The 25,379-nt window shown below is 36.0% G+C and overlaps 1 protein-coding gene across 35 annotated transcripts in view; it reads right to left on the bottom strand.

The window, feature by feature from the left end:
• RIMS2 (regulating synaptic membrane exocytosis 2) overlaps positions 1-25,379 on the bottom strand; it is a 467,470-nt gene that overhangs the window by 349,781 nt on the left and 92,310 nt on the right. For 24 of the 35 annotated variants that reach the window (XM_032131090.1, XM_032131097.1, XM_032131106.1 and 21 more), the window contains 2 exons: positions 23,820-23,831; positions 3,365-3,672 (listed from right to left, as the gene is read on the bottom strand). In XM_032131090.1, the coding sequence (XP_031986981.1) occupies positions 3,365-3,672; positions 23,820-23,831 (320 nt within the window). The remainder of the gene's footprint in view (positions 1-3,364; positions 3,673-23,819; positions 23,832-25,379) is intronic. The other 11 variants (XM_032130824.1, XM_032131128.1, XM_032130857.1 and 8 more) reach the window with 1 other exon arrangement.

Genomic DNA, 25,379 nt, shown 5'->3' with positions numbered 1-25,379 from the left:
TTGATTTAAAGAACTACTAAGCAACGATTGCTGCAACACCCATGGAAGCTGCAAAGGTTAAAAAAACTGTGACAAAAAGAATGTATTTTACCTTTCTATTCAAATCAGAACCCAAGTGCATAAAGTCTTAGCAATACCTTTTTTTTTCCACAAGTAGTTATTGTTTTTAACATTTTAAATTATTTTTTATGTCAAAACTAATGTCCTTGGGATGAAAAATAAGACAGAAACCATAGTTCTCACTTTCTACTTACTTCCATTATCGTGATTGTGCAAGGCAAGCATCAACCACTTCTAAATATTGGAGACTTTTTTGTCTATTACGTTATTATTTTGGACATTCTGAATGGCTGTGTTTTTCTCAAAGAATTCCTTCATGTAGACAAATGGTCTAACATACTAGTTAGTTGCTCAATTTCTGCATATACCTAATTTAAGAATAGAAAAAAAAATTGTCATGATGATCTCCCATACAACATTTTTCTCTATTGGTTGGCTCTTTCAGTTAATGTTAAAAAACAGCCAAAACCCCATAACATGAAGCATTCAAAAAGAAGACAGAAGCCCTTAGAAAAAGTTGTATAGAATTTCTTGACCACAACGGCAAGTTTCAAAGAGATAAAATTATCTTACTTAATTTGTTCAATAATAATAAGCATAGCATACATAGATTTATAGATTTTAATATTAAAATTATATCAAATTAGGATATATATATATTCTATGCATGGCTTCAGTGTAAAGAGAATATATTATCTTCTGCCCTTAAAGGTGTTGAATGTAATAAAATTGTGCTGGATTTAAAGCCCAGCTGGCAAACAAGTACCACACAGCAGCTTGTTTACTCCCTCCCAGTGAGACGGGAGAGAGAATCAGAAGGGTAAAAGATAGAAAACACAAGAGTTGACACAAAGACAGTTTAAGAGGTCAAGTAAAAGCCACTCACACAAGCAAAGCAAAACAAGGAATTAATTCACTGCCTCCATGGGCAGGGAGGTGTTCAGCCATCTCCAGGAGAGCAGAGTCCCATCAGGTGTGTAACAGTTACTTGGGAAGACAAACTCCATCACTCCAAATGTACCCCTCTTCCTCCTTCACCCCACTTTATTTACTGAGCATGACATCATATGGTCTGGAATATCCCTTTGGTCAGTTTGGGTCACCTGTCCCAGCTCAGGACAGGTGTTGAATCTCCTCCCAACCTCCCACGCACGCCCAGCTTCCTCACCAGTGTGGCAGTACGAGAAGCAGAAAAGGCCTTGCCTCTGTGTAAGCCCTGCTCAGCAATAGCACAAACATCTCTATATTATCCACCCTGTGTTCAGCCCAAATCCAAATCATAGCTCCATACCAGCCTCTGTGAAGAAAATTAACTGTACCCCAGCCAAAAACAACACAAATTGTAAGCCTTCCTGGTATTATTGATGAGAATAGCAATGGCAACACAGCACATACAGATTTCTCCCCACCATTGAATTCTGGGCTAGTCTTTCTCAGCACTGTTGATATTCTCCTCTAAAAGCCCATTTTACCAGTAAGACTTTGGTTGGGCATCATGGAAGAATCTTTTTCATTAGGTCCAGAAAAAAAAGTCTATGTGAGGAACATCAGGGAATATAATTATTCAGAAGACCCTCTATCCTTCAGTAGCACATAATATATATCGTATTCTGAGCATACTTGTATATGTTCATTAGGGAACATCAGAATTATTATCAAAAATAAAACATGAAGAGGCCAGTGAGTGAAAAAACTATCTGAACTTAAATACTATATTAAGTAGAAGTGATCACAACCAGAAAAATAGTTCTGTTTTCAGGCACAAAGCCTACATTCTTCCCGTTAGAAAATATTACTTTATACTGTCCACGTTTATCATTTAACTCCACTTAGAGTAAATGCATATTTTGTATCTCGATTATATATTTATTTATATATCACTCTCTCCCTCCATATTTCTGCATGCATATAATGTAAAAACACATTCAGAGTTAAATGCTGCGGCTAACAAGGGTTTGGGATTTTTTGTTATCACATGATCTATGATATTAATTTCCTGGCAAAATTAAGGGGCAAAAATGAACCACAAGAGAATCAACCTTTGTCTCCTGCTCCCTAGTGTCAAGTTAGGGGGCCAGCTGTGTTTTTTCAGAGACTACACATATAACTGAGGAGCACTCAGGACAACTAAGTACTGAACCCAACAGCCAAAATCAGAGCAAAAAGCAATAGGCAGAATAAGTTAAAAAAAAAAAGGCTAGATTAATTACATTCAATTTGTTCTCATGTAAGACCAAAAATAGGAAACAAAATATGGTGGAATTCAAGAGGTGAGGAAAAAGGAAAACTATTTTTGTTATACTAAATGTAAAAGATACTATATACGTCTAACTTGCTTCAAGCTCTCAGAATAAATGCTGTAATGAGGTCATATCTGGGCAGCAGAGAAAAGCTGCCAGCTTATACTGTTCTGGCTGCCAAATTCCAAGGCAGCTGGAGGTCTCTCACACACGCATGAGGATATCATTTCCATGGAAACACCTGAGCAACCTCACTCTCATCTTTCCCTTCCCACCATATTTAAAGTTCTATACTGGTGTTGCTTAGGAAAAAATTTAATTCATTCAATGAAACCACTTTTATTTTTGTGTTCCAGTAAAACTTAGCCACAGAGGTTGAGAGTTTTCTAGTGCCTTTTAGTATAATCATATCAGGAAAAAGGGAGGAAAGTTCCTGCTCCAGTCTCCTACTAAGCCAGCTCTTACTACATTTAGCACCGATAGAGTTACAATTTCAAACAACGCAAGTAGCATCAACGTAAACCAGTAAAGGAAAAAATATTTATACTAATGACAGTAACTAACAGCAAGAAACTGAGAAACCACGAAAAGGCTCAGGTCATTACACAAAAATGTCACCATCCTCAATACTATATACTGCAAGTACAACCAGATGTTTTAATTCAGTAGTCTGAACAGACACTGTCTTCCATTAATCTGCCTTTTTGAGTCCTATTTTGGATTACTAAAACTTTGCTATAACGTTAGTGACCACAAAAGAAATATGGTAACATTCTGCACAGCACAATGACTGTGATTTGACAAAGTTGCAAGCACATGGACAAACTCTGTCACACTGCAACTGTCATGTCCCACATTTTTTCCGTGAGAAGGAATGAAGATGGCTATGACCATCGGAAACCAACAAAAGACTTCTAAGTGCTGCTTCAAAATGCCCTGTTTTATTCTGTAGCCTATTTTATAGGCTACAGAATAAAAATAAGACAAAATTTTAAAAGATAAAATCAAATTTGTAGCATAAATTCATCAGATCTTATCAGGATAAACATTAAATACTTTCTTACCTGTCTGATGTGTCACTAGTTACTTGATGCTTAACTGTTGAACCATTCTTAATTGAGTCTTGTCTTGTGAGCCCTTGTGGTCTGTTTTTGTCCAGAGCTTGTGTGGATATGTCACCTGGTGGTCCTTGGTACTGCGGAAGCTCCTGCAGTTTTGCTTTTTTCTCCTGAGGTGCTTCCTCGTTCCGCAGAGCTCTAACACCTTCTTGGTCCGGCTGCTGGGGTGCATGTGATCCGCTGTTATAGAACCAGGCTCCTGATTTTGTGAGGATTTCTTGTTGTTTTCGGCACAAGTTACATACCCACATTACCTGTTCAGACATATTTAAATGTAAAATCCGTTAGCTTGTAAACACTGCATGCAAAGTTTTCAGCAAGCACACATCAACTGACTGTTACCATTTCCAAAGGTAGAAAGGCTACGGTTTTAAGTCTATTAAAATTACAGTATCTTAGCTCAATACAATAAAATATGTCTGTACAACCTTGGAGTAACTAGTTTTGGAAAAAAATACAAACAAAAATACTTTTAGTCTTTTTTTTTTTCATTATTTGCAATACAAGGAAAAACAACAGATAGTAGCAATATAAATGAAAAGGTTCTAATACTGAGGTTCCAATGGTAATAAGTGTAAGCTTTGAAAATTAACACTATAATTTGAGGATGATAGAAAAGAATTAATTAAGAAGTCATTAAATTTTTAATCCATTTTAATTCTCTCACTAACAGTAAAGAACTTTAGAAAAGGTAATCTGCTGTTACAAACAAGTAATTTCATAACTCTCCAAAATGCTCCGCTGATTTACTTCCATGGTGGTCTATATCCTATGTGTACATGTAGATGCTGACTTCAAGAAGTGACTTCAATTTCAGAACAATTTTAAATTAAAGCCATTTTATAACTAAAGTAACACAATGTATACGGTGGTGTATCTCTCCACTTCATAGCCACAATTTAGCTTTCACTATATGTTTACTAAATTATTAAAATTACTACAGCTTCCCAGTTATGTGATCCTGCATATAGTAATGAGATTTTTTTAATATTCTAAAATGTACTTGTTTGCAAAGCTTTTGTATCTGATCACCTTAGTCACATGGCAGTTCAGGAAATCAACAACACCAATTATCTGTAAGTTAATTTCACATTCAGCTATTAAGTTATATGAGAATAAATCAGGATGCAGTGAATCAAATACAACACACCAGCCACGAACACATTGGACCATTCAAACTGATTATCATGTTACCCTAAAATTTGGATTGTAGATAGTATTAATCTACTGCAAGTTTCATCCTTCACTCCTTAATCTTCATTTTTCTTAAGCCTTAGCTCAGATTTCCTTTTCTTTTTCTTCTCTTTATATATTTTTGTCTAAGTACACCAACAAAATTGCACCAGTTTTGCTATATATTCCTTGAATGTCTACACTCAGCCTTCAATCTAGTTATCATGTCTCCAGTTCTAATCCTACAGCAAGCTGCCTTTTCTCCAATGATTTAGAGCATAGGACATTCAAAGGCTTACATCAGTGCTCATCACTCTTTTAAATGCAGCCAGCTCCATGGAATCACATTGAAGATGTAGTTCCTACCTCCACAATACATTTAGCTCAGTCCAGTAGAAAAGGTTTCAGAAGCTGCAATCTGTATCTTGCTTTCATTCTCCAGGCTGTTATCTAATAGATAACTTGGGTCATGCTCTCTAGTCAAGTCTCACAATAAATCTTTCAATGAGAGCTTCATATAGAAGGTCACTTGGATGCAAGGTTCATACTCAAACTAAAGTCACCAACTGCCTCATTCACAAAGTGTTGGGCTGGGGCAGAAAAAGGAGGCATCAGTTGCCCATTTAATGGTGGTGGTATGCCCTATTCTGGTAAACTTCCTTCTTATCTTTTTATAGGGCTGATGTCATTTATGAGAACTCATGTCTGCTTACATCAAAAAGACAGAACAAACCATCAAAGCACTGAGGACAAAAAAGAGAGACCCCCCATGTAGCAGGTTGCTCTCTGAGGTACATTAGATGTCCTTAGAGGACATTCAAAGGCCAAAACTGTGTATGCTTCAGGCCTGAACATCATTCAAATACAAATTTAAGAGCAGGCCTGTTTTACCTTTGCTAATTAAGTTAGAAAGTACATGAGAAAGCACCAAAGTGAAATTTCAGAACCCAAGACAGAAGTATTTTTGCCCTCTTTAATCAACAGCAGTTAAAAGGCTTTAATATTTCTGCCAGGTCTGTACACAGCAGAAAGTAGTTTTAACCTTTCCATGCATGTTACAGAGCAATGAAAGGAACAATTATATGAGAATGCAAATATATAACAACTTGAATGACAATGAGATAAAATCCACCAAAGTCCTCATTTGCTATTTTCACTTCTATTAGTAGATGTTAAATATCACAAAAACTATATACTACAGTCAAAACACTTCGGCAACTTTGTCCTTGGCTGACAGTCATATTTTGTTCTCAGACAATGGACTCCAGGATGACCAGTATTATTCTCTTGTACCCAACAGAATAAGAGTTCCCTCTGAATTAATATGATTTCCTATCGCCTCCTCTAAAACTAGAATCAGGAAGAGTACTCCTGACCTAACCTGAATCCTGAAAAGTTTATTTAGGGTATTTCAGTTTGAAAAAAAAAAATCAAACACATGGCCTTAAAAATGCATAGATTCATGAATTTTGCGGATTCTTTTTCTGCTTTCATAGGAGCATTTAATGAAAATTACAGGTCACGCTTCTGATAAAGCCTTATTTTCAACATCATTTCAACATGCAGGATTTCATAGTGTTAACCCTAACAGTCATAATTTTAGCTTCAAATAATCACACACACTGAGAAGAATGGGAACTGTCACACAGACAGAAATGTTTGTGCTTTCAGTGAGCACAAAAATCACAAGCCCGCAAATAGTACTGGGCTAAATTGACTTCCCCATCTTATAAGAGGATGTAGAAGCATTCTTGCAATTTAAAAAATACTGGCAATTTATAGTGCAGACCTCTCAATTAAATGACAGACACACTTGTAAGATGGTGTCATAAGAGCACAGATAGGAAGGTGGCATGTTCCTGGGCAGGATTTCTCCTTCTGCCCCCAGGTGCCCGGGACAGAGTGCTCAACAGCTCACACACATGCAGAGCGGGTCTGTCCCTGCCAAGTCCCTGCCAGGACATAGCATTTACTGGGACTGTGACAGCAGCACTGCAGAGAGGCAAAGACCACATGAGTAGGCTGCATGCTCAATACCTGCATTTTGACAAACTTGCGAGGAGAAAACGTAGAATTTTCCCTTCTGAAAGAGAAATTTTAAAGGACTAATCCCTTAAATCAGAAATCTGTGCTCCAGAGTAGGCACACTATCTACTGCGCCCATTTGCAACTCTCCTAACCACCCTCCTACAAAGTTCAACAGTCATGAGCACATTTTGTACACAAAAATCTGTGTTGCAATTTGCAGGTGTCAATCCTCCACACCAGAACACTGCCAATTTGAAAAGGAAACCAGGGGGAAAAAAATCTCCTCTCCAACGTTAAGTATTAGTTCAGAACTAGAATTCCAGGTGCTAGTGGCACTGGGTCGGGATGTGCGTTTCCATAGGAAAGGCTGAAACACCACCTAGTGCATACAACAGGCATTGCTGAAGCTCAGTTCAAATCAACTTCTCATTGCGGAAAAGAACGCACTAAATATATCTGACATTTTCACATTAACCCTTATATCCATTTTTTTCAAATAATAATTTCTTCTTTTTATACACAACACTGAAAATTAGTATTCTAAATTTGCATTAGAGAGATACACCTTAAACCTTCCATCTGCTTTCCATTCACAAAGGTTAGTTCTATACACTGAACTAATAAGTTCTAACTCGTTTTTGATTTCTTCACTATTTTTGGCAAGATTATTCATTATATGCTCCCACTTCTAACACTGCCCAGCAGCTTTCATCACATATTATTAGCACTTTTTACTACATGGGCCCATAAAACAAATTCTGCAAAACCTACAGTAATCAGCCATTTCACATCTACGTATCAGAAGTAATGAATGCACAAAAATTACTTCTTTGTATTGTTCTAAAAAAGATATTACAGTTTTTTGTTCTTAGATGAAATTCTTCAAAACACATTTGACACACCACTTTAACTTCAATAAATGGGAAATATATTTATCAAGAAATTACATCTGCAGATATTTCAAGCGAAAACGAAATGCAATTTAATAAAAGGATATAGTAATGACATTCATTTTACTATTTTCAGATAGATCATGTGAAAAGACAGCTACCTTACAAAACACCATTCACTATTCCCATAAGTATAGTTATAGATGGCCTAACACTAAATCCTGAGAACAAAATGGATACCTTACTTTAAGATTAGATTAAAAGGCTCAGTATATTTGATTATACATAACTTGAGTTTAATAGCTTTGACACTACAACGTAAGAAATAATTATGCCAAATCCTCATCAGCCTTCAGAACATTACTTCGAGTTACAGGTGTACCGAGGTGAAAAATTGTCCTGGAAGGCTTCCACAGTATTTCACCAAATCTATTAGAGTTTACCTGCTTGGCACAAGCATCTAATATATATTGGCATTACATTAACTGTTGCACTTGCTGCTAGTAATCTTAAGCAAAGTTCATATGTTTTAATTACATTTGTGTTTGTGTTTCTTTTTGGCTCTCACATTTCATGTAGGATACAATTCCTTAAAAATTACACAAGGTAACAAGACTGTAGCATCAAAAGAAAGGAGGCAACAAAAGGAAGAGTAGAAAAACTCTTTGCTTGGGTCATCAAGGTAACTAATCATGATTACTTACACATTACTGCTGTCCTTTTTTTCCCCTAATTTGTCACAGGTGCAAAACTTCATTACATCATGGAGCAGTGCAATGTTTGAAGCCACCCTGTACTAAGGAAGTTTCTTCGAGGACATAGTACATCTCTCTATTCGTCACTATGCTGATGACAGGATCACGGAATCGTGAGCGTTGGAAGGGACCTCTGGAGATCATCCAGCCCAGCCCCTCTGCCAAGGCAGAGTTATCTGGAGCAGGTGGCATAGGAACGTGTCCAGGTGGGTTTGGAATGTCTCCAGAGAGGGAGTGAGATCCCTGGGCAGCCTGGTTCAGTGCTCTGCCACCCTCAGTGTTAGTAAGTTCTTCCTCATGTTGAGGTGGAACTTCTTGTATTTTGGCTTGTGGCCGTTGCTCCTTGTCCTGTCACTGGGCACCACCAAAGAGTCCACATGCCGATGTGGAATAGACACTGCAAACCAGCACTGGCACTATGTAACATGAGTCCCCTTCCTCTGTCCAGTCACAAAAACTAAAATTTACTGTAAAATCTGCTTCTTCTGCTTCAGGTAATATAGACCCAGTATCTGTACAGGCCAATGGTATCTTCCTTACCTCTAGTCCCTGTTTCTGCTAATCTTGGCTCATTTTGCCTATTTGAAATGTAACAGTGTTTCTGAGGAACTGTAAGTTCAATAAGAGAGCTTCCTGGGTTTGGGACTGTGAGAATCCCTTTCAACATGACCTCCCCAGAAAATGAGATGGAACTGTTTTTCTGGTTATCTTTTTTTTCAGAATACATTAAGATCTCCCAAAATTTTCCAGTAAAATAACAACATTATTAGTTGTCCCTGTCAAAAGTAAAACTTTTAAATTTTCTGTTTATTACTTAGAATTCAATCTTCCTTGAATTGGACTATAAGACTTCTCAAAGTTAGCTAAAACATAAAATCTTATCTATTTGGTTATATACACCACCAAAACATGTCTCATGTTTGCACTAAAAAAACAGTAATTCCCTTTTGCTCTCCCCATCTGCAGTCTATGCTCTCTCTTACAGCCAAGAGTACTGATTTCCACTACTGCTGAGGGAAAATCTGTTTTCTGAGGTGCTTCCTTTAAAAATTTCTGGGTTGACATTCCTTTTTAATGAAAGTGTCTATGACTGTGGAAGACTTATATATAGCATGTGCTATCCATAGCCAACATTCATATTTTTGGAAAACACAGAGGCTTTTGCAATGTCTCTAGGATTTCTCTATAAAGACATAATTCTAGAGGTCTGTGTCCAGAATACAGATGCATCTTTTGCAGCTGCTAAGATCTATTTTAAAGACACAAAATCATTATTTTGGAGTGAATGGAATAAATCTTTGTGCTCATACATTGTAAGCAGCAGAGTCTGGTTATAACTTTAATGAAACAGAAAGTCTTCCATTTCATTTTACTGCTCTGACTATACAGACAAGTTCCCTTTTCATTTCCTTCTGTTACATTAATGCATTTTGTCAGTAAAATATATTACAGGAGCAAAGTTAATCTCTGAATTTGTGACTTTTATAAAAGTTGGTAAAGATTACCTATTTTTTCATTATTTTGATATGCCACTAGTCTGTGCTATGGTACTGACTTTCATGTTACAATCAGTTTGACTGAATGCCAAAACTGCTATAATGTTTATTTGCCTTACATCTGTAATGACAAACAAATACCTATACCCCAAAATTGTGTTAAATATCAGAAGAATTCCAATACCACTTAAGAAAAGTGGGAAAGCTTATAATACTGGTATGAAACAAACACCTTTACATATATTTTAAGGGATATGTGTATTTGCACTACAAAAATTCTTTGTACTGGGGGGTGACTATATTTGCTCTTGACTTTGTAGTGAATGGATATATCATGTATGAAAAGTTGTAATGGCCATAAACAACCAAGTCAGCATGAAATAAGTGTATCACTTCTTGTGCATGCATGTGATGCAGTATATTTACATGACACTATCTTCCAAGAAGAAGAGGAAATTATGTGATTACAATTTTTAAAAGGTACACACTCTTTTGTACCAGCGGTGTCCTTATCCTAATGGACAGTGTATCTCTTTTGCATCACTCTTTTATTATCCTTAAGACATATACTAGTAATTTTGTTCATACATTTTTTCAAGCTAGAGTATAATTTCTAATCCATGAGCAAAATTGCTCATATAATTATCAAGTAAGACATTTGACTAGGAAAACAGATTATTTATGTTCACAAAAATGTGGGGGAAAAAACCGTCCATGTGCGCAGTAGGACTAGAAACTGTTAGTTAGAACACTAATCTAGCTGGGTTAATATAAGCCAGAGTACATCCTTCCTAAAGTATATTGCATAAAAAGAAGTTGTTCATGTATAAAATATATTATATTCTTCAAGATCTGTAAAGGCAATACTTTGGGTTTTTTCACTATGGCACAGGCACAACTCAACACTGCCCAGTCCATGCCAAGGAAGACAGTGCATAATTCCCACATAGTGCCATATTGACCATACTCAGCTCTTTCATGAGCTTTCATGATTTCATTAAGAAGTAGAATGGTGTACAGACTTCCAGTGAGACAATGGCTATTGTGACATCGGGTGTGATTTGGACATAGTACAAACCGGCCAATATTATGTCTCAACAAATACAGCTGCACTGCTTCCAAAATGGAATTCATAAACCTACACAGTACTCCGGAGGGTCATGAGGGTTTATTTAATAAGTGCAGTGGGTTTGGCATGAAATTAACTTGCTCTAAGTGAACAGAGTTTACAACATGGTTCACAAAGGATACCTTTAACCTTGGAAATTTGAATAATTACTGAATATATTGAGAATGTACAGTCGACCAAGCTACACATTTACTAAATGTTCAGATTTGTAACAGTCTCAGAAAAGCAAGAGAACTGAGCACACATTTCCTGCACTTTTCTTAGGAAACTTAAGCGCCTTAAGAATACTGGATAGGAAGAAACCTCATGGATTGCTTCCAGTTGCCTGCTGCTTCAAAGAAAAAAAAATTTAAAATTCGTAATTTAATAAAATTTTATCTTAAAATTAACTATAAATAAAGAGCCCAAAATCTGTCAAAAGGCTTTTCCAATCCCTACAGCTACAATGGAAATAATGTCTTTCAATTTCCAGTGCTCGTGTATTCCAAACTAGTTTCTTGCTATTTATTCTTGTACCAGTATTGTCATTAAGTGTAAATAGCTCCTTTCTCTCCTCAGTGTTTGCTGCCTGATGATTTTATAGTGACCAATCACATACCCTCTCTGCTTTCATTTTTCAAGACCAAATAGATTTTGCTCTTTGAGACTACGCCTATATTAGCAAGACACAATCCTGTCACAGGGCCAGGTGCTGGCCCAGGACTGCCTGCTAATTCTTATGCTTCCTGGCACAGTCAGGCCTTTGCTAACCAGCATCTCCCAGACAATGCCAACACACAGTGTAGAAAAACAGCATGGAGCAGAAACTGCTCCTAATAAGCAGTTTGCACTCAGTTACCCTGCTATGGAAAGCAGAATTCAGGACTGTTGATCAAGACTGAGCCACAGAGGAGTCCCTGGCCTGTGTAGTTCAGAGAAGAAAGCCTTATTAGTTCTTAAATTCCTGATTTTACACTTAGTGGTATTTTACTGCACTCATTTTCACTACAGGAGTTCACAAGGTCATCTGGTTCTCTATTTTGCAGTATCCCATTGCTCCCCTGTGCTGATAAGCATCCAACTTTGTGTAACCAATGTATTTAATTACAGCACTCTTTTCTCTATGCCAAGGGCACTACTGAAAATATTCAAGATCTTCCCCAGTACTAAGGCTTGAGGAACTAAGCTAGGAAGTTGTTTACAGCTTTTCCCTCTAATTCTTTATTCAATTAATCCTCATTGTTTCAGTTTAACCAGTAATTTCTGGTGGTCTAGTAAAATTTAAGCTCCTGCAAAGTTAGTTATTTTTTACACTAACCCTTAGCCATCCCAGCACAAAACCAAGTTCCTTGAATTCATCAGTCCAATTGGTTTTGCCTATTTGTTCCCTTAATTCCTCAAAAAATAAATCTCTCAGTAAAGACTGTTGTTAGAGCAATTTTGCTCATGGATTAGGAATTTGTGAGGGAGGAAAGACAAATTTTTGGTAAAAAATACAAATAGGCAATTATGGTTGGAATAAGGCAATACAAATAGGCATTAGAATTACTAATTTTCAAAATTTTTCCAGCAAAGTGGTTGACATTAACAGCTTTTACACAAATATAGAATGTCTGAAAATATTAAAGGGTTTTTTTAATAAAATATTGTTACAATAATTTCTTAAATATTTTAATAACAATTATTATGAGCTATTATTATGCTAAATATTTTTTCCCACCAAATTTGGGACATAGTAGAAATAATCCAAATTCCACTTCTAAGTTGTTTTATTTTATCAAGACTTTTGGTCTCACAGGCAATGTTAAATAATATTCAAAAATCTTAAAGTGATTTCATTTTGAGACTTTTGTTTCCTAAGAGTCTCAATTAGATGTTATTTATGCCTCTTTGTGTTCAAAAATCTGTACTAATGTCACAGCTTCATTAAGGGACCAGCTAATAAAAATAACAAATGACCTACAGCCCAGAGGTGTTGAGCATATTCATTAGTTAACACTTGTAAACCATCGGAAGATGAATGGCACTAAGTGTTCACAAGTTATTTATAAATATAAGACACAATGTCAACATCAACAAGGGACCAAAAGGGAGGAAATGTGACAGGACCACAATAAGCCTGGGGTCTGTATGCAGATGGCACTAAATTGAAATCAACAGAATTACGCCATTTACATCATCTGTGTCATCATTCATTACTGAAATTGTCTGAGAAAAATGAAAGATCCAACTCTAATGAAATGTAACATAATGGTAATAGAAAAATTGAGATGCTTATCATGTAGTTACTGGTGTATTGAATCCCACATAAACATTCTTCAACTTTACATGAACTTGCTGCCTGGGCTCTAACAATGTAGTCACAGCAGCACAGCTCTCAGACAAAATATAAAACATATAGAATCATCGAATATGTTGAATTGGAAGTGATCCATAAGGAGTATCAACTCCAACTCCCTGCTCCTCAAAGGACTGCCTAAAACTGAACCATATCATTATGAGCATTATCCAGATGCTCCTGAAACAAGCTTGGTGCCATGTCCAGTTCTCTGGGGAAACTGTTCCAGTGACCAACCACCTTCTGGGTGAAGACCTTTTCCTAATGTCCAATCAGAAGCTCCCCAGCCCCCTTCCCCATCCCTGTGAGGAAGCCGTAGTCTGCAATGAGGTCACCCCTCCGCCTTCTCTTCTCCAACCGGGACAAGCCAAGTGACCTCAGCCACTACCCCTAAGTCTTGCCCTTAGGAAGAATTTTCACCACTTTAATCTCCTTCCTCTGGACTCACTCTAATAGTCTGAGGTCCTTTGTACGCTGTGGTACCCCAAACTGCACACAGCACTCAGTGAGGCCACACCAGCTCACAGTATGGTGGGACAATCACCTCCCCCCACCAATTCTCAATGCTGTGGTATCCAGCCTGGAAACCTACGCTGAGTTGCACACTACAACAGCTACACATCTTATGACTGCAATAGCTGCAGCCACAGTTAACCCTGACAGGGTAGTAAGAAAATCTAACATTAAAAAGAGAATTATATGTATGTCAGTATGTTTGTTTCAGGAATTTCAAAACAGAATAGGAGACTAAGGGTAAAAAAGCAACAGACTTAGTGACACCTTACACAGTCAGGTATATACACCTATCAATATGCTGAAGAGAACAGTTATATTTAACAAAAGGAAAAAAGGGATTTATGAACAATGGAATAAAGCTCTTTTTTCTTTTTTAATCCAATGCCAAATAGTCCCCTTTGTTAGGAAGCAAATAAAGTTAACTGCCTATATTTATACTTTATATATATTGACACGTTTCTGTACTTCCATAATTATTTCTTACTTTAAAGTATCTACAAATTCCACATATGCAAAATCCTTCTGCTACTTCAGCAGAAGCAACTAGGTGAATGCTTCCCCTTATCTGCTCGTATAAATTAGCAGGCTTTGAAAGCATTATCAGTGAGAATTATCACCTTTCCTAAACTTAGTTCTATTTCAAATTCACTCAGATAATTGTATCTACAGTTTAATGACCACTTCCTTCTTTATAGCTCTTTAGCACCATTCCCTCTTGCAGGAAAAGTGAAATATATCATGGGAGAACTCTTCATGTACATATTATGTGTATGTGAGCTGACAGTCCAAAGCCTTAATAAAGTCCTTAATGTTCTTCCAAACTCTTAATATGAGAATCCAGATGAAGTAAGAACAGCAAACAAGTCATGGAGCAAGTGTCTTGAAGAACATCAATAACTGAATTTCTCATCAAAAAAGAACCCACACTACAATTTCAATTTGCAGCTAACAACTAAGTATTAGACTTTTCAAAGAATATTACTGAATTACAAAAATAATTTTGTCCTGAAAAAGTTTGCATCAGTATTTGAAGCTCCCACAAGAATAAAAGGCTTTCTAGAAGTATATCCTGGAAACTATGTCTGTGCCTTAAAAAGGACATAGAATTTGCCTTAAAAAGAGCATATAGTTTGTTAGGAATTCTTTCTAAACAGGCTGTGTCGTTTTACATTCCAACTTACAGCTGGAAGCTCTTACCAGTTTACCCTGTTAAACCACTGAATCTTACTATTGATACATCTCCATGTGGCTTCTGTTTCTCCCTTCATTTTTTCAATATTCACTACAGACAATGTAGAAGGAAGCAAGTCAGCTCTGTGAAGACACCACATGCAGCCTATATAAATGGCTAGACTAAATGTTTGAGGCTTTAGAAAGAAAATCTCAACTTTTGTTGAGATTAAATCCAGACACAATGGTTTCTTTATGAAAGAATTTTTAATCTTCTCAGAAGGTGAGGTTATATGTGTTTTAATTCCCAGTTCTGGACTAGACCTAACCCATATTTAAGTCCATGGAGAGCGAAGACAGTGGTCTACTTCTCTCTGGTAAAGCCCTCCTTTTGTTCCCTAGCTGCTAAGTGTAAGTTGTAACTGGTGGCATGCTCTCCCTCGAGCAATGGCCTTACACAGCAGGCAGCCATTCTGTGGATTTAGGGCCTGAATAAACCCTCACCTATGATAGTATCCCATTCATAATACTAAATACATCCACAGCATTTTATTAAGCTTTTGGTACAACAGAATTACAGTAGTCTAACATTCTAGGATCATAGCTATTTTATTTCAAAGTCTTTTATAAATAGCCAGTTAAGATAAACAGATGAATAAGCTATAAAACAAAAACAATCATATTAATCTAGAAGGACTCCAGAAACATAAATCATGACCAAAAAATCTTTTGCAACATGGTCAATATTAATAAAGCATTTTCTCTTGAATAAAATATAGCTTGTTAGACATTTTTAATGAGTACTTGAGAACCTATATGCTAAATTTTGAACTAATTTTCACTTTTTGCTATACAACGTTAAGAAAAACGTAAACAATTATGCTCCTCCCAAGTTACTGAGGACAGACATTCACTACATAGAAAGTTTTCTTTGGCTACTCACAATGATGTCGATAATAAATAGAAGCCAAACAAAGATTAGATAAAACCAAAAAAAATAATTTGAAGTAAAATAAGAGGAATTTGCTTCACAACTACAGAGTAAAACAAATTTGTTAAAAAATATATAATCATCATGGTGTTATAATCTAAAAATTAACTAATATTGAATGCAAAGACACTAGGCAATTGCACACATTGGGAGAAATGGGCGTTTGAACCCTATCTTCAATGTAGAGGTTAAACTAGTCTAATCTCTTAGAAAGGTACCATACTTTGCCTACCTAAAACTGTAAGAAATACAAATTGTTAACAGCAATAAAGATCATCTTTCATAATCACATGACCAAGTATCTGAGAGCAAGAACACCTTAATTAAACAGGTCATGACTCTGAAGTTGTGTAGCAATTACACTGAAACTGAAAGATGAACAGGTTAAATGAACACTAATGATTAACACTGACCAACTTTAAACATTTAAAGATAAATGGGAGGTACATGTATACACAGTAAAAAAAAAATTAGTCAGATACCCACTTAAATTAATAAAGATACATCTGGATTCTCTCGGTATTAAAACATTGTATGGATTTATTTTGTGAAAGCATATTATCCCCAATATCAAACAGAAATCCTTTTACTTTATGTATTTTGTTTACAAACCATTGTTATTTTATTTCTTGCAGATCTAATGCTAAAAAGGGCTTGTGAACAACATGAAACTAATCCTCAAAAAGCCACAAACAGTAACACACATAAATTGACCGAAATTGAATTAGCTACCTGAAATCCAAGCTTTTCCATAGATCATCTTGATGCTGAATGAAGGCATCTTTATAATAACTTGAACCAAGGAAATTTTAATTTTTGAATACCCTGTTTATGGTTCATAGGTGACATCTTGTTTAAACACAGGATTTTTTACATTTATTTAAATTTTTCCTTGAATGCACTGAAGTTCAACATCTGCTAAAACTGTCTGCATAAGTGCACTCATACTAAGCTGAATGACTGCCTTGCCTGTGCATACAATATTTTGTATATGAACAGATGCTGGCCATGCGAATTCCTTTTTTCACACAGCAGATTTAAACAGCGAACAGATATGAACCCAGATGCAAGGCCTTTTCATTTAATTCCCCAACCTACCACTAAACTGTTCCTTGAAGACACTAGCTAAATAAAGCTCTAAGTAAACATTCAAGGGGAAGCAAACACATTGGGAGGTTTGCCGCTTTACTCTATTCCTAGCAATGTCTTCATTATTTATATATATAGGCACTGGTTTCCAGCCACTGACGCTAAATCTAGATAATTAAACATTTATACCATCCCCTGCTGTGCCATAATGTCTAACTGTGTCCAAAGAGTCCTAGGTGTGCTGTTACACACCTGAGACTGAAATGAGGAATTTGCTGAGCTACCTTTGATAAAGGTCTACACCTGGAACTTAATAGCACATGGTAATGTTTCTGAATATTGCAACAGGTGGCAAATAAAACTTACTGCTCAAGAACTGTTTCATCTTCTGGTTCCAGAATTGCTATTTGTAATTGCTCTTGCTCTATTAATTTGAACAAAAGTGAAAATTTTTTGATGTGCTATAGTTTTTATTGTTACAGCAGTGTTTCCATACGTGTTTTAAGACAAGATTATTTTAGGAGAGCTTGCAGAAGAATTTCAATAGAAAATTAATCTATTTTGAACAATTTGAAGTTAAAAGATAAATTTCTAGTGGTAGCAGGATGGGAAAAATAGCTAGCAAAACAAAACCTGGTCACTCTAATTTCACCAGACTCTCTAAATCACCTCTAGTGCTTTTCAGAAATTCAGTATCATCTAAAACCAAACCAGCTACCTCTTAATTTCTGTACAGTAAAATTACACCACCATTGTGTACATGTAAAGGACAAGGTTTATAGGAAGATCTAGTGTTTTTTACACTGACTGTTGTGGGTGAAAAAAATTATACAAGTTTTTGGGCATATAAACCCTTGCTCATCTAATACAGAAGTACAAATACGACTGTAAAAAGAATTTCAGACTCACTTTCATCGTCAGTTTTCTGTACGTTCTTAAGCAAGAAACATATTGGTGTTCTTTAAGCATGGAGCACAGATAACAAAAGTAAAGTCTCCTTATATCGGATTGAAATAGCTAAGACCATTTTGAAGCTACATTATGTCAAGAAGTTGTTTTATTTTTATTTTCCAACTAACTTTTAAGGAGAAGCTGGAAAAGGAGATTGGCAGTTCCTAGGAAGACCTTCCCCCCTTCCTTGAACACTGTGGAGGGTAAGCCATTGATCTGTGCATGAGAAAATAGGCCAATGGGCATTGCAGTGATGAGGGGAAAAAAAAAAAAAAGATGAAATCTCACTCCTTCCCCGTATCCCTCAACATCTCCAACAGCTCAAAGAAGTTAATGTAAAGTGGGACTATGGACTACAATGCTGTGTAATCTCCCTGTTCTTTGACTGTGATGGCCAACAGACAGTGTATCCTGGAATGACAGTAAGGCCCTAAAAGCTAGCAACACATGGGATCTAATTTAGGGAAAACATTTGTATGCCAATTTAACCATTAACAGGAGATATTTACTATGTATGGTCTTCACCAGATTTCAGGCAAGTTTAAGTCTGTTACTTGCAGATTTAGAAACCTTTGTATACTGACTACATTCTATCTTGTCACATCATGACAGTCTTGAAAACAGTGAAAATAAAGCTGGGTAACATTTTGAGTAGAGGACGTGACTTGATTGCAGGATAATTTTGACAGGCAAAAGGAGCAACCTAGTATTGAAATATGACAAGCCAATTTCAACCAAGATGTTTGTTCACCTTCTGCTACTGGAGGTGCATTCTGTTAGTGATCAAGGAAACAAGAGTGTGGTCTGAACACAGTAAGATAAAGCAGAGCAGCTTAGACAAATGGATATGCGAGAAACAGGATCAGAGAACAGGCTTGGACAAGCGGCCCAAGTGGATGCAGGGAGATCTAAGCTGCCAACTCTCTGAATGACTTTTAGAGATCCCAATCTGAAAGACAATACTCAAGAGCTGAGGAAAATCATTAAGCTTCCCACAGCAAAGAAGTAGCTCAGAAAATGATCCTATAGAATAGCTAGTACAGGAGACTTTTGTCAGAGGTATTCTAAGTATAGGAAATATTCTATAGTTTTTATGAGTCTCCTTCTAAAAAAGAGGTTTTTTCCAAATTTCATTGATCTGGAAATCAACATATTTCTTTGTTTAAATAAACACACAGAGCATACACAGCCCATGAAAATCTTGATGAGACTCTGAGTGTGTTTCTTCATAAGAAACACAAAATCAGCTTGCGTCAAGTGTCAAGAACAGGGTAAGAGTTTCCCCAAACAGATATTTTCCAATAGCAAGAAGGCAGAGGTAGGAGAAGCAACCTACAGATTCTAAAAATATTTGTCACATTTGTGCAATTCCAGATGAGAAGGTTGTTGAGTGCTGTGAAGGTACAGACCTACAACAGCAATGGTTTAGAAACAATAGGGAATTTGGTAGGGCCCAGGACCTGTTCAGAATGGCAGAAGTAAAATGAGAAAAACTTTCCCTCTTTTTTAAAAAGTGAAATTTTCACAAAAGTGACAAAAAACGTTATCATCAACACATCAACATCTCTCCTGACTGGAATAATAATTTTGATTAATTTGGAACATGGTGAACAAAAACTGGGGAGTAGGAAGTTTTAACTACAGTAAGACAAAGGGATGGAGAAAAATGCCCTGTGATAATTACTTTTTATCTTTTCTACTGTAATTTTATATAAAATTGCTTTAGAAAAAAAGTATTCTATAAGTTCTTAGTGGAGGTTTCAGAATTGATTTTTAAATACAAGCTATTTGTCTGTGTCGTAAGTATTTCAAAATTAATAACATTAGAAAGGTAGAAGGCTTATTTCAAGGGAAGTGCCAAATATTTTATTTACTTGCACAGGAAATAAAGACAGAATAAAAAGCAATTTCCCTTGCATTGCTCTTCAGGTTTATCCTGTACAAAATTATAAACAGTTTTGGTGAAGGCTTTGATCTGTAGCAGTTTAAAACAGATTCCCTAAAAACAAGTTCCTGAATCCATTGAAAGAGATGAATGAACCGAAAAAGTCTCAGAAGCTCTGAAGGCCATGCCACTGCTGATTTCATGTCACTACAAAACTTGTCACTTGAATACAAACACTTAACATATATGAACTGATTTATCTAAACCTTAAATGTCCATAACAAAACACTGTGCTGGAATTTCATCAGTTTTAAAAAGCCAGACAATGACCAGCAAGTGAAGGAACCATGTTTTCTCCTGTCAGCTCTTTCCAAAAACCTATTAGTTGTCTCCAGAGTATGAGTGGTTACTTTAAAGCCATGGTCTCAGAGAAAAGGTACAAAGTCTATCATTTCATTTAAATTCAGGATAACATTCAGTAAAAATTTAAAAATTCTACTACATTTTCATTTCCTACTATTTAAAATGAAGATATATTTTTGCCCAAATGGTATTGCATTTCCTAGTTCCTCATCAATTTAATGACACTTTCCATGATTGTCAGTGATATAATCACACAGTTTCACTATTCTAGCTAATGGTGTTGCTCATTTCAATAAAGTTATATGATTACGAATATAATTGCCAAAATCTAAGTAAAAGGGAGATGATCCTGTGTATCTTTGGTTTTTTTAATCAACTTCATTTTTATCAGCCTTAATTGACTCTGATTTCTCAAAGAAACCTCTACCTCATAGTCACATTTTGACTGAAAAATAGTGACAGAAATACAGGAAATCCTGTAAAATGTACCTTTATTTCTTAAGGAAAAAACATCCAGAAGTTGGAAAAAATTCACACTATTTTTCAGTTTTAAAACATCAACTGCTTCCTTCTCAGATACAATCTAACTCTTTCATTCTTAATATACACTATTCCTTTCTGGCACTACTGAGACACTGGGGTCTCAATTTTGTAAAAGTACTTCTTTATATACCTGACTAATGAAGTCCTGACACATTCATGAGTCATTCCCATGTTCTGTGTGGGAAAAGGCACAGTGAGCTGTAGACTCTGAAGCGGTAATGATACCATAGAACCATAGAATGGTTTGGGTTTGAATGGACCTTTAAAGCTCATCTAGTCCAACCCCCCTGCCATGGGCAGGAATATCTTCAATCAGATTGGGTTGCTCAGAACCCCACTCCATCACCTCTCTTGACAACCTGCTCCAGCATTTTACCTCAGACAAATTAAAAACCTTCTCTCATATCTAATATAAACCAACCCTCCTTCAGCTGAAAACCATATTCTCTTCTTCCTATTGCAGCAGGCCCTGCCAAAAATGTTTGTCCTCAACTTTCTTATAGGACCCCTCTAGGTGCTAGAAGGCTGCTATAAGGTCTCCCCAGAGTCTTCTCTTGGGATTGTTCAGCCTGAAGAATTGTCTCAGTCTTTCCTCATAGGAGAGGTGTTCCATTCCTCTGATCACCTTGGTGGCCACCTCTGGACTCACTTCAAGCTCTTGTGCTGAGGACTCCAGGGCTGGGTGCAGCACTCCAAGTACGGTGTCACAAGTGGAGTAGAAAGACATGTGGTATAAGTTCTCTTCTGTGCATGTTTAATGGTACAACATTCAAACATAGTCAGGATCCTTGTCTAACTCCATTGCACACCACCATTAATAGCACCAGTAAACTGCTGTATGGTTGTCCCAATTATTCAACTCCATGTGCAGTCCGAGCTTTTCCCTGCAATCTTAATCTTTATCAAAATATGTAACGATTTCTAGAGGGGACACACTAAAACATGTTTCTAACTCTTTACAGACCTGATGCTTTGAATATACCTCATTTTCCAAATCCATGTTTTTTAATTGGGTCAACAAACCATCAACAGTCACCAAGTAGCTATAGCTTTATCTAGGAGCATTTTCTATTGAACTTGCCATTCTGTGGTTACAAAATACAGAATAAGCCTCCTAAGAAATATTGGAATTCAGACCTTCTGCACTAACACTAGAAAATGAAGGATAAAAAATAATATTAAGGCTTCACTAGGTGTGTTAATCTACTGATAAATGCTGTACCATACAAAAAAATACTGCTTATATTGAAGTACCTATTTTGATGGTATCTTCATTCAATACACCAGGGCTCTTAACCTTACAGTTACTACTAAAATATAAAGAAAACTACCACTGCTGTTCTTTCTTCACAATGTCTGTAGTTGAGAAAAAGCTGACTCAATATATTTGTTGGTTCTTCTGCCTTCAAAACTTCTAAATCATCTATTTCAAAATCAGCAGAAATAGACATTACATAAAGCAGCAACTTGAGCCATTGCCCTTATTCATGGAAAAATCTAACTAGTTGACTAGCTAGGGAAATTCCGGTCCCTTCTCTCCTTAACACATGTACATGGTAAAGCTAAATAATAATATAACTTTATTACTGTGGCCTCCTTCACAAGTTTTTTTTAATTTTATTTTCCAGGTGAATTTAGTAATTGACATGGCTCCAACATAGATGGTATCACATACATCAGTTGTTGGACTGACTGTGGAAATAAATACTGTTAGCACACATCAATTACTTGCAAAATGATACAGAAAGGGTACATTCTTCAAGGAGAAAATTGCTCTTTTTTTTCATCTACTTTTTGTAATCGACAGCTACCTCTGTATTCTACTAACTAGTGTTACTTCACAGCTTTTGAACTTTCACAGCCTTTTAACTGTGGAAAAACTGTGATGATGTAGGCCAAAAGAAAGCTGTGTACCCTCTAACAGACTGGGGCACCAGTGTATGGCCCATCTCAAGCGTCACTTGCCCGCTACTAAAGATATATCCTAAATGGTAACAACAGCACATGGCTTAAAACTTGTGTGTGAGGCAAAGTATTTCTGAACCATAGGTGCAAGTTAAATGTGAGCCTTGACACTTCTACCAGTAAGAAAAAATTACATTTTATTATAGAACAAGCCATTCTCTGTATACATTAACTAAAATTATATGAACGCTGAAGAATTTCTTTACTCCATCTCATACAGGAACTTATTTGCCAAGCACTACAGGGCAAATTGCTTTTGCAATTTTAGTTCTTTAGAATACAGCAGAGAGTTTCATGGAAGAACAGCTTTACGCCAGCTCAAGTAGTTTTCTCAATTCTGTTGTTTTAAAACAATTACACTAATTCGGTAAAATATTGAAACATATCCAGGCTTATTCCCAAATTCAGATTTACACTACCATTTTTAAATATTGCTAAAATAAAAGACTAAAATATTTACTCTGCGTGTAATGTTATCAAGACAAACAATGTCAGTGACATGCATAACGTTTAACATTATTTCAACATTATGCTGAATACAATATGTGCACTGTATTTTAGGAAAGCCTACAAACCAGTTTAGAAAATAATTTATATTAGTGGATAACTCTATGACATTGCTGGCATATTCCTAATGTTTAGGATAAATATGTTTTCTTAATATTTACTGGTATCTAATTGTATTGTCATTGAAAATCAGAACCATGCCAAAAAAATTACAACCTAAAATGTTGAGAGAATACATATCAGTGATACAGAGTGGAAAAATCATAATAATCACTTTATGACATTTCTACAATAATACAAATGAATTTTATCAAAGAAACAACTATGACACAAATGACATTTAACTTTTTTAAGCTGTGCACATATCATATTGCAAAAGCAAAGGAAAGGCAGGGGCATGCTCACAAAAGCTGCAGAGAGGAAGATCATGCATACTGTTCACAACTCACAGATCATTAGTAAGCTATTTGAAAAACAGGTAAGCCTTTTATGCCAAGCATTGCTTTCATTTTAATGACAGTAATTCCCCTTGCCTTCAGTAGGAATTACACCTGTGTAAATGAGAGCGAATGTAGGGCAGGAAGTAAGTCTACCATAAAAGAAAAGAACTTTAAACAGAAAAAAGGCTCTAACCACTTTGTCCTCCTGGAGTTCATATCCACGAAAGCAAGAAAGAAAGGATAGGGGAAAAAAAAAAATATACAAGGAAAGAGTCACTTCCATGTTGAAAGCAAGTAGTAGAATTTTTTAGTAAGATAAATAAATAAATATCAAAGGAAGTAATATATATCTTTCTTATTTTCCCTAATGGTGAAGGATATATAGTGAAAAGTAAGTAATTTTAATCATTTTCATAATCTTTTCATGAGTGAAATTGAGACTATCTAATACATTTTAAAAATTGTACAAAAAATGCACAAAAGAAATTATTTTCATAAAAATAATTTGGGAGTCATGTCTGAATTATCTTCACCAAAAAATGGGTCATCTCATCGAAAGGATGCAGCATTTAACTCATACCTTGGACCCCAGTATTGCAAATCATTAGCATTCATCAATGCTTTGCACTTGCAAAGAGTTCAGTGAAATTAAGAATGTTTGATTACTATAGACAAACAGAGGGTATTCAAAAATGGCAAAACTGCATGTTAGCCACACAGCAGATCTTTAAAATCCTGGAATTATAAAGGACAAGGAGACAGAGTTTCTCACAAGTGTTCACTGCATGTCATGCCAGGTCTATAACACGTATACTTTCTTTTTCATACCCATCAGTATTAAATACAAACATTCCTATTGGTTATCTTCCTTGAAGAAATTGTCTTTTTAGCTGTCTAAAACTGTAAATGGAATAATACTTCATAAAAAAATATTCAAAATGTTTTCAGTCAAAAATATTCCCCATTTTGGTGAATGAAGAATGATGATTTTTATCTGGTATTTTAATTTCACATGCCAATACAGAGACTAAATCTAGGCACTTGATTAAGCATTGGCTGTGCTGGGAATACAACTGCTTACCAAAAAAGGGTGACAATTAATTTCATAGATTTACTGTTCCGGTACCTGTATGACATGTAACTTTAAAACATGTAACTTATAGAAGGCTTAGGTTCCCTCAATCTTAACGTTACAAACAAACAGAAGAGAATACAACAAAGGCCAACAAGACAGTCAGGCAATAAAACACAATATACAAGGAGAAGCTGAGGAAGATAGCCTTGTTTAGCCTAAAGAAGGATGGGGTAGGGAAGGATGTGGGAAGAGGGGAACTACTTGCCTTCCTTGACTATTTGAAGTTCAGCTATAGGAAACACAAAGAATTTTCTTCAAGATGCACAGGTAATAAACAAAATGCAACAGTTAAGGGATTGTACTGCATGTAAGAAAAAAGAAAATCACAAGAGTTGTTAATCATTGAAAGAGGTTGTCCAGTGGGGTTAGGGATTCTCTCTCCCAGGAGGTTTTTACAATTCAGTTGAACAAGGTTCTAAAAATCTCATCTGACTTTGAAGTTAATCCTGCATGGAGCAGGAGATTGGTCTAGAAAACCTCCGCAGGTCGGATCTGACCCAATTTATTGTATGATCCTATGTTCAGTGGCAAAAGATTAAAGTATTTTCAAAGATGTTATGGGTTTTAGCAGTATTCTCAGTTACACAACTAGTAAATAGCATGGGAAGCTATGTAAAT

Source organism: Corvus moneduloides, chromosome 1 (assembly GCF_009650955.1).
Source record: "Corvus moneduloides isolate bCorMon1 chromosome 1, bCorMon1.pri, whole genome shotgun sequence".
NCBI lineage: Eukaryota > Metazoa > Chordata > Aves > Passeriformes > Corvidae > Corvus > Corvus moneduloides.
The sequence above is the reverse complement of the archived record's forward strand: the minus strand, read 5'-3'. Positions and strand labels throughout refer to the sequence as shown.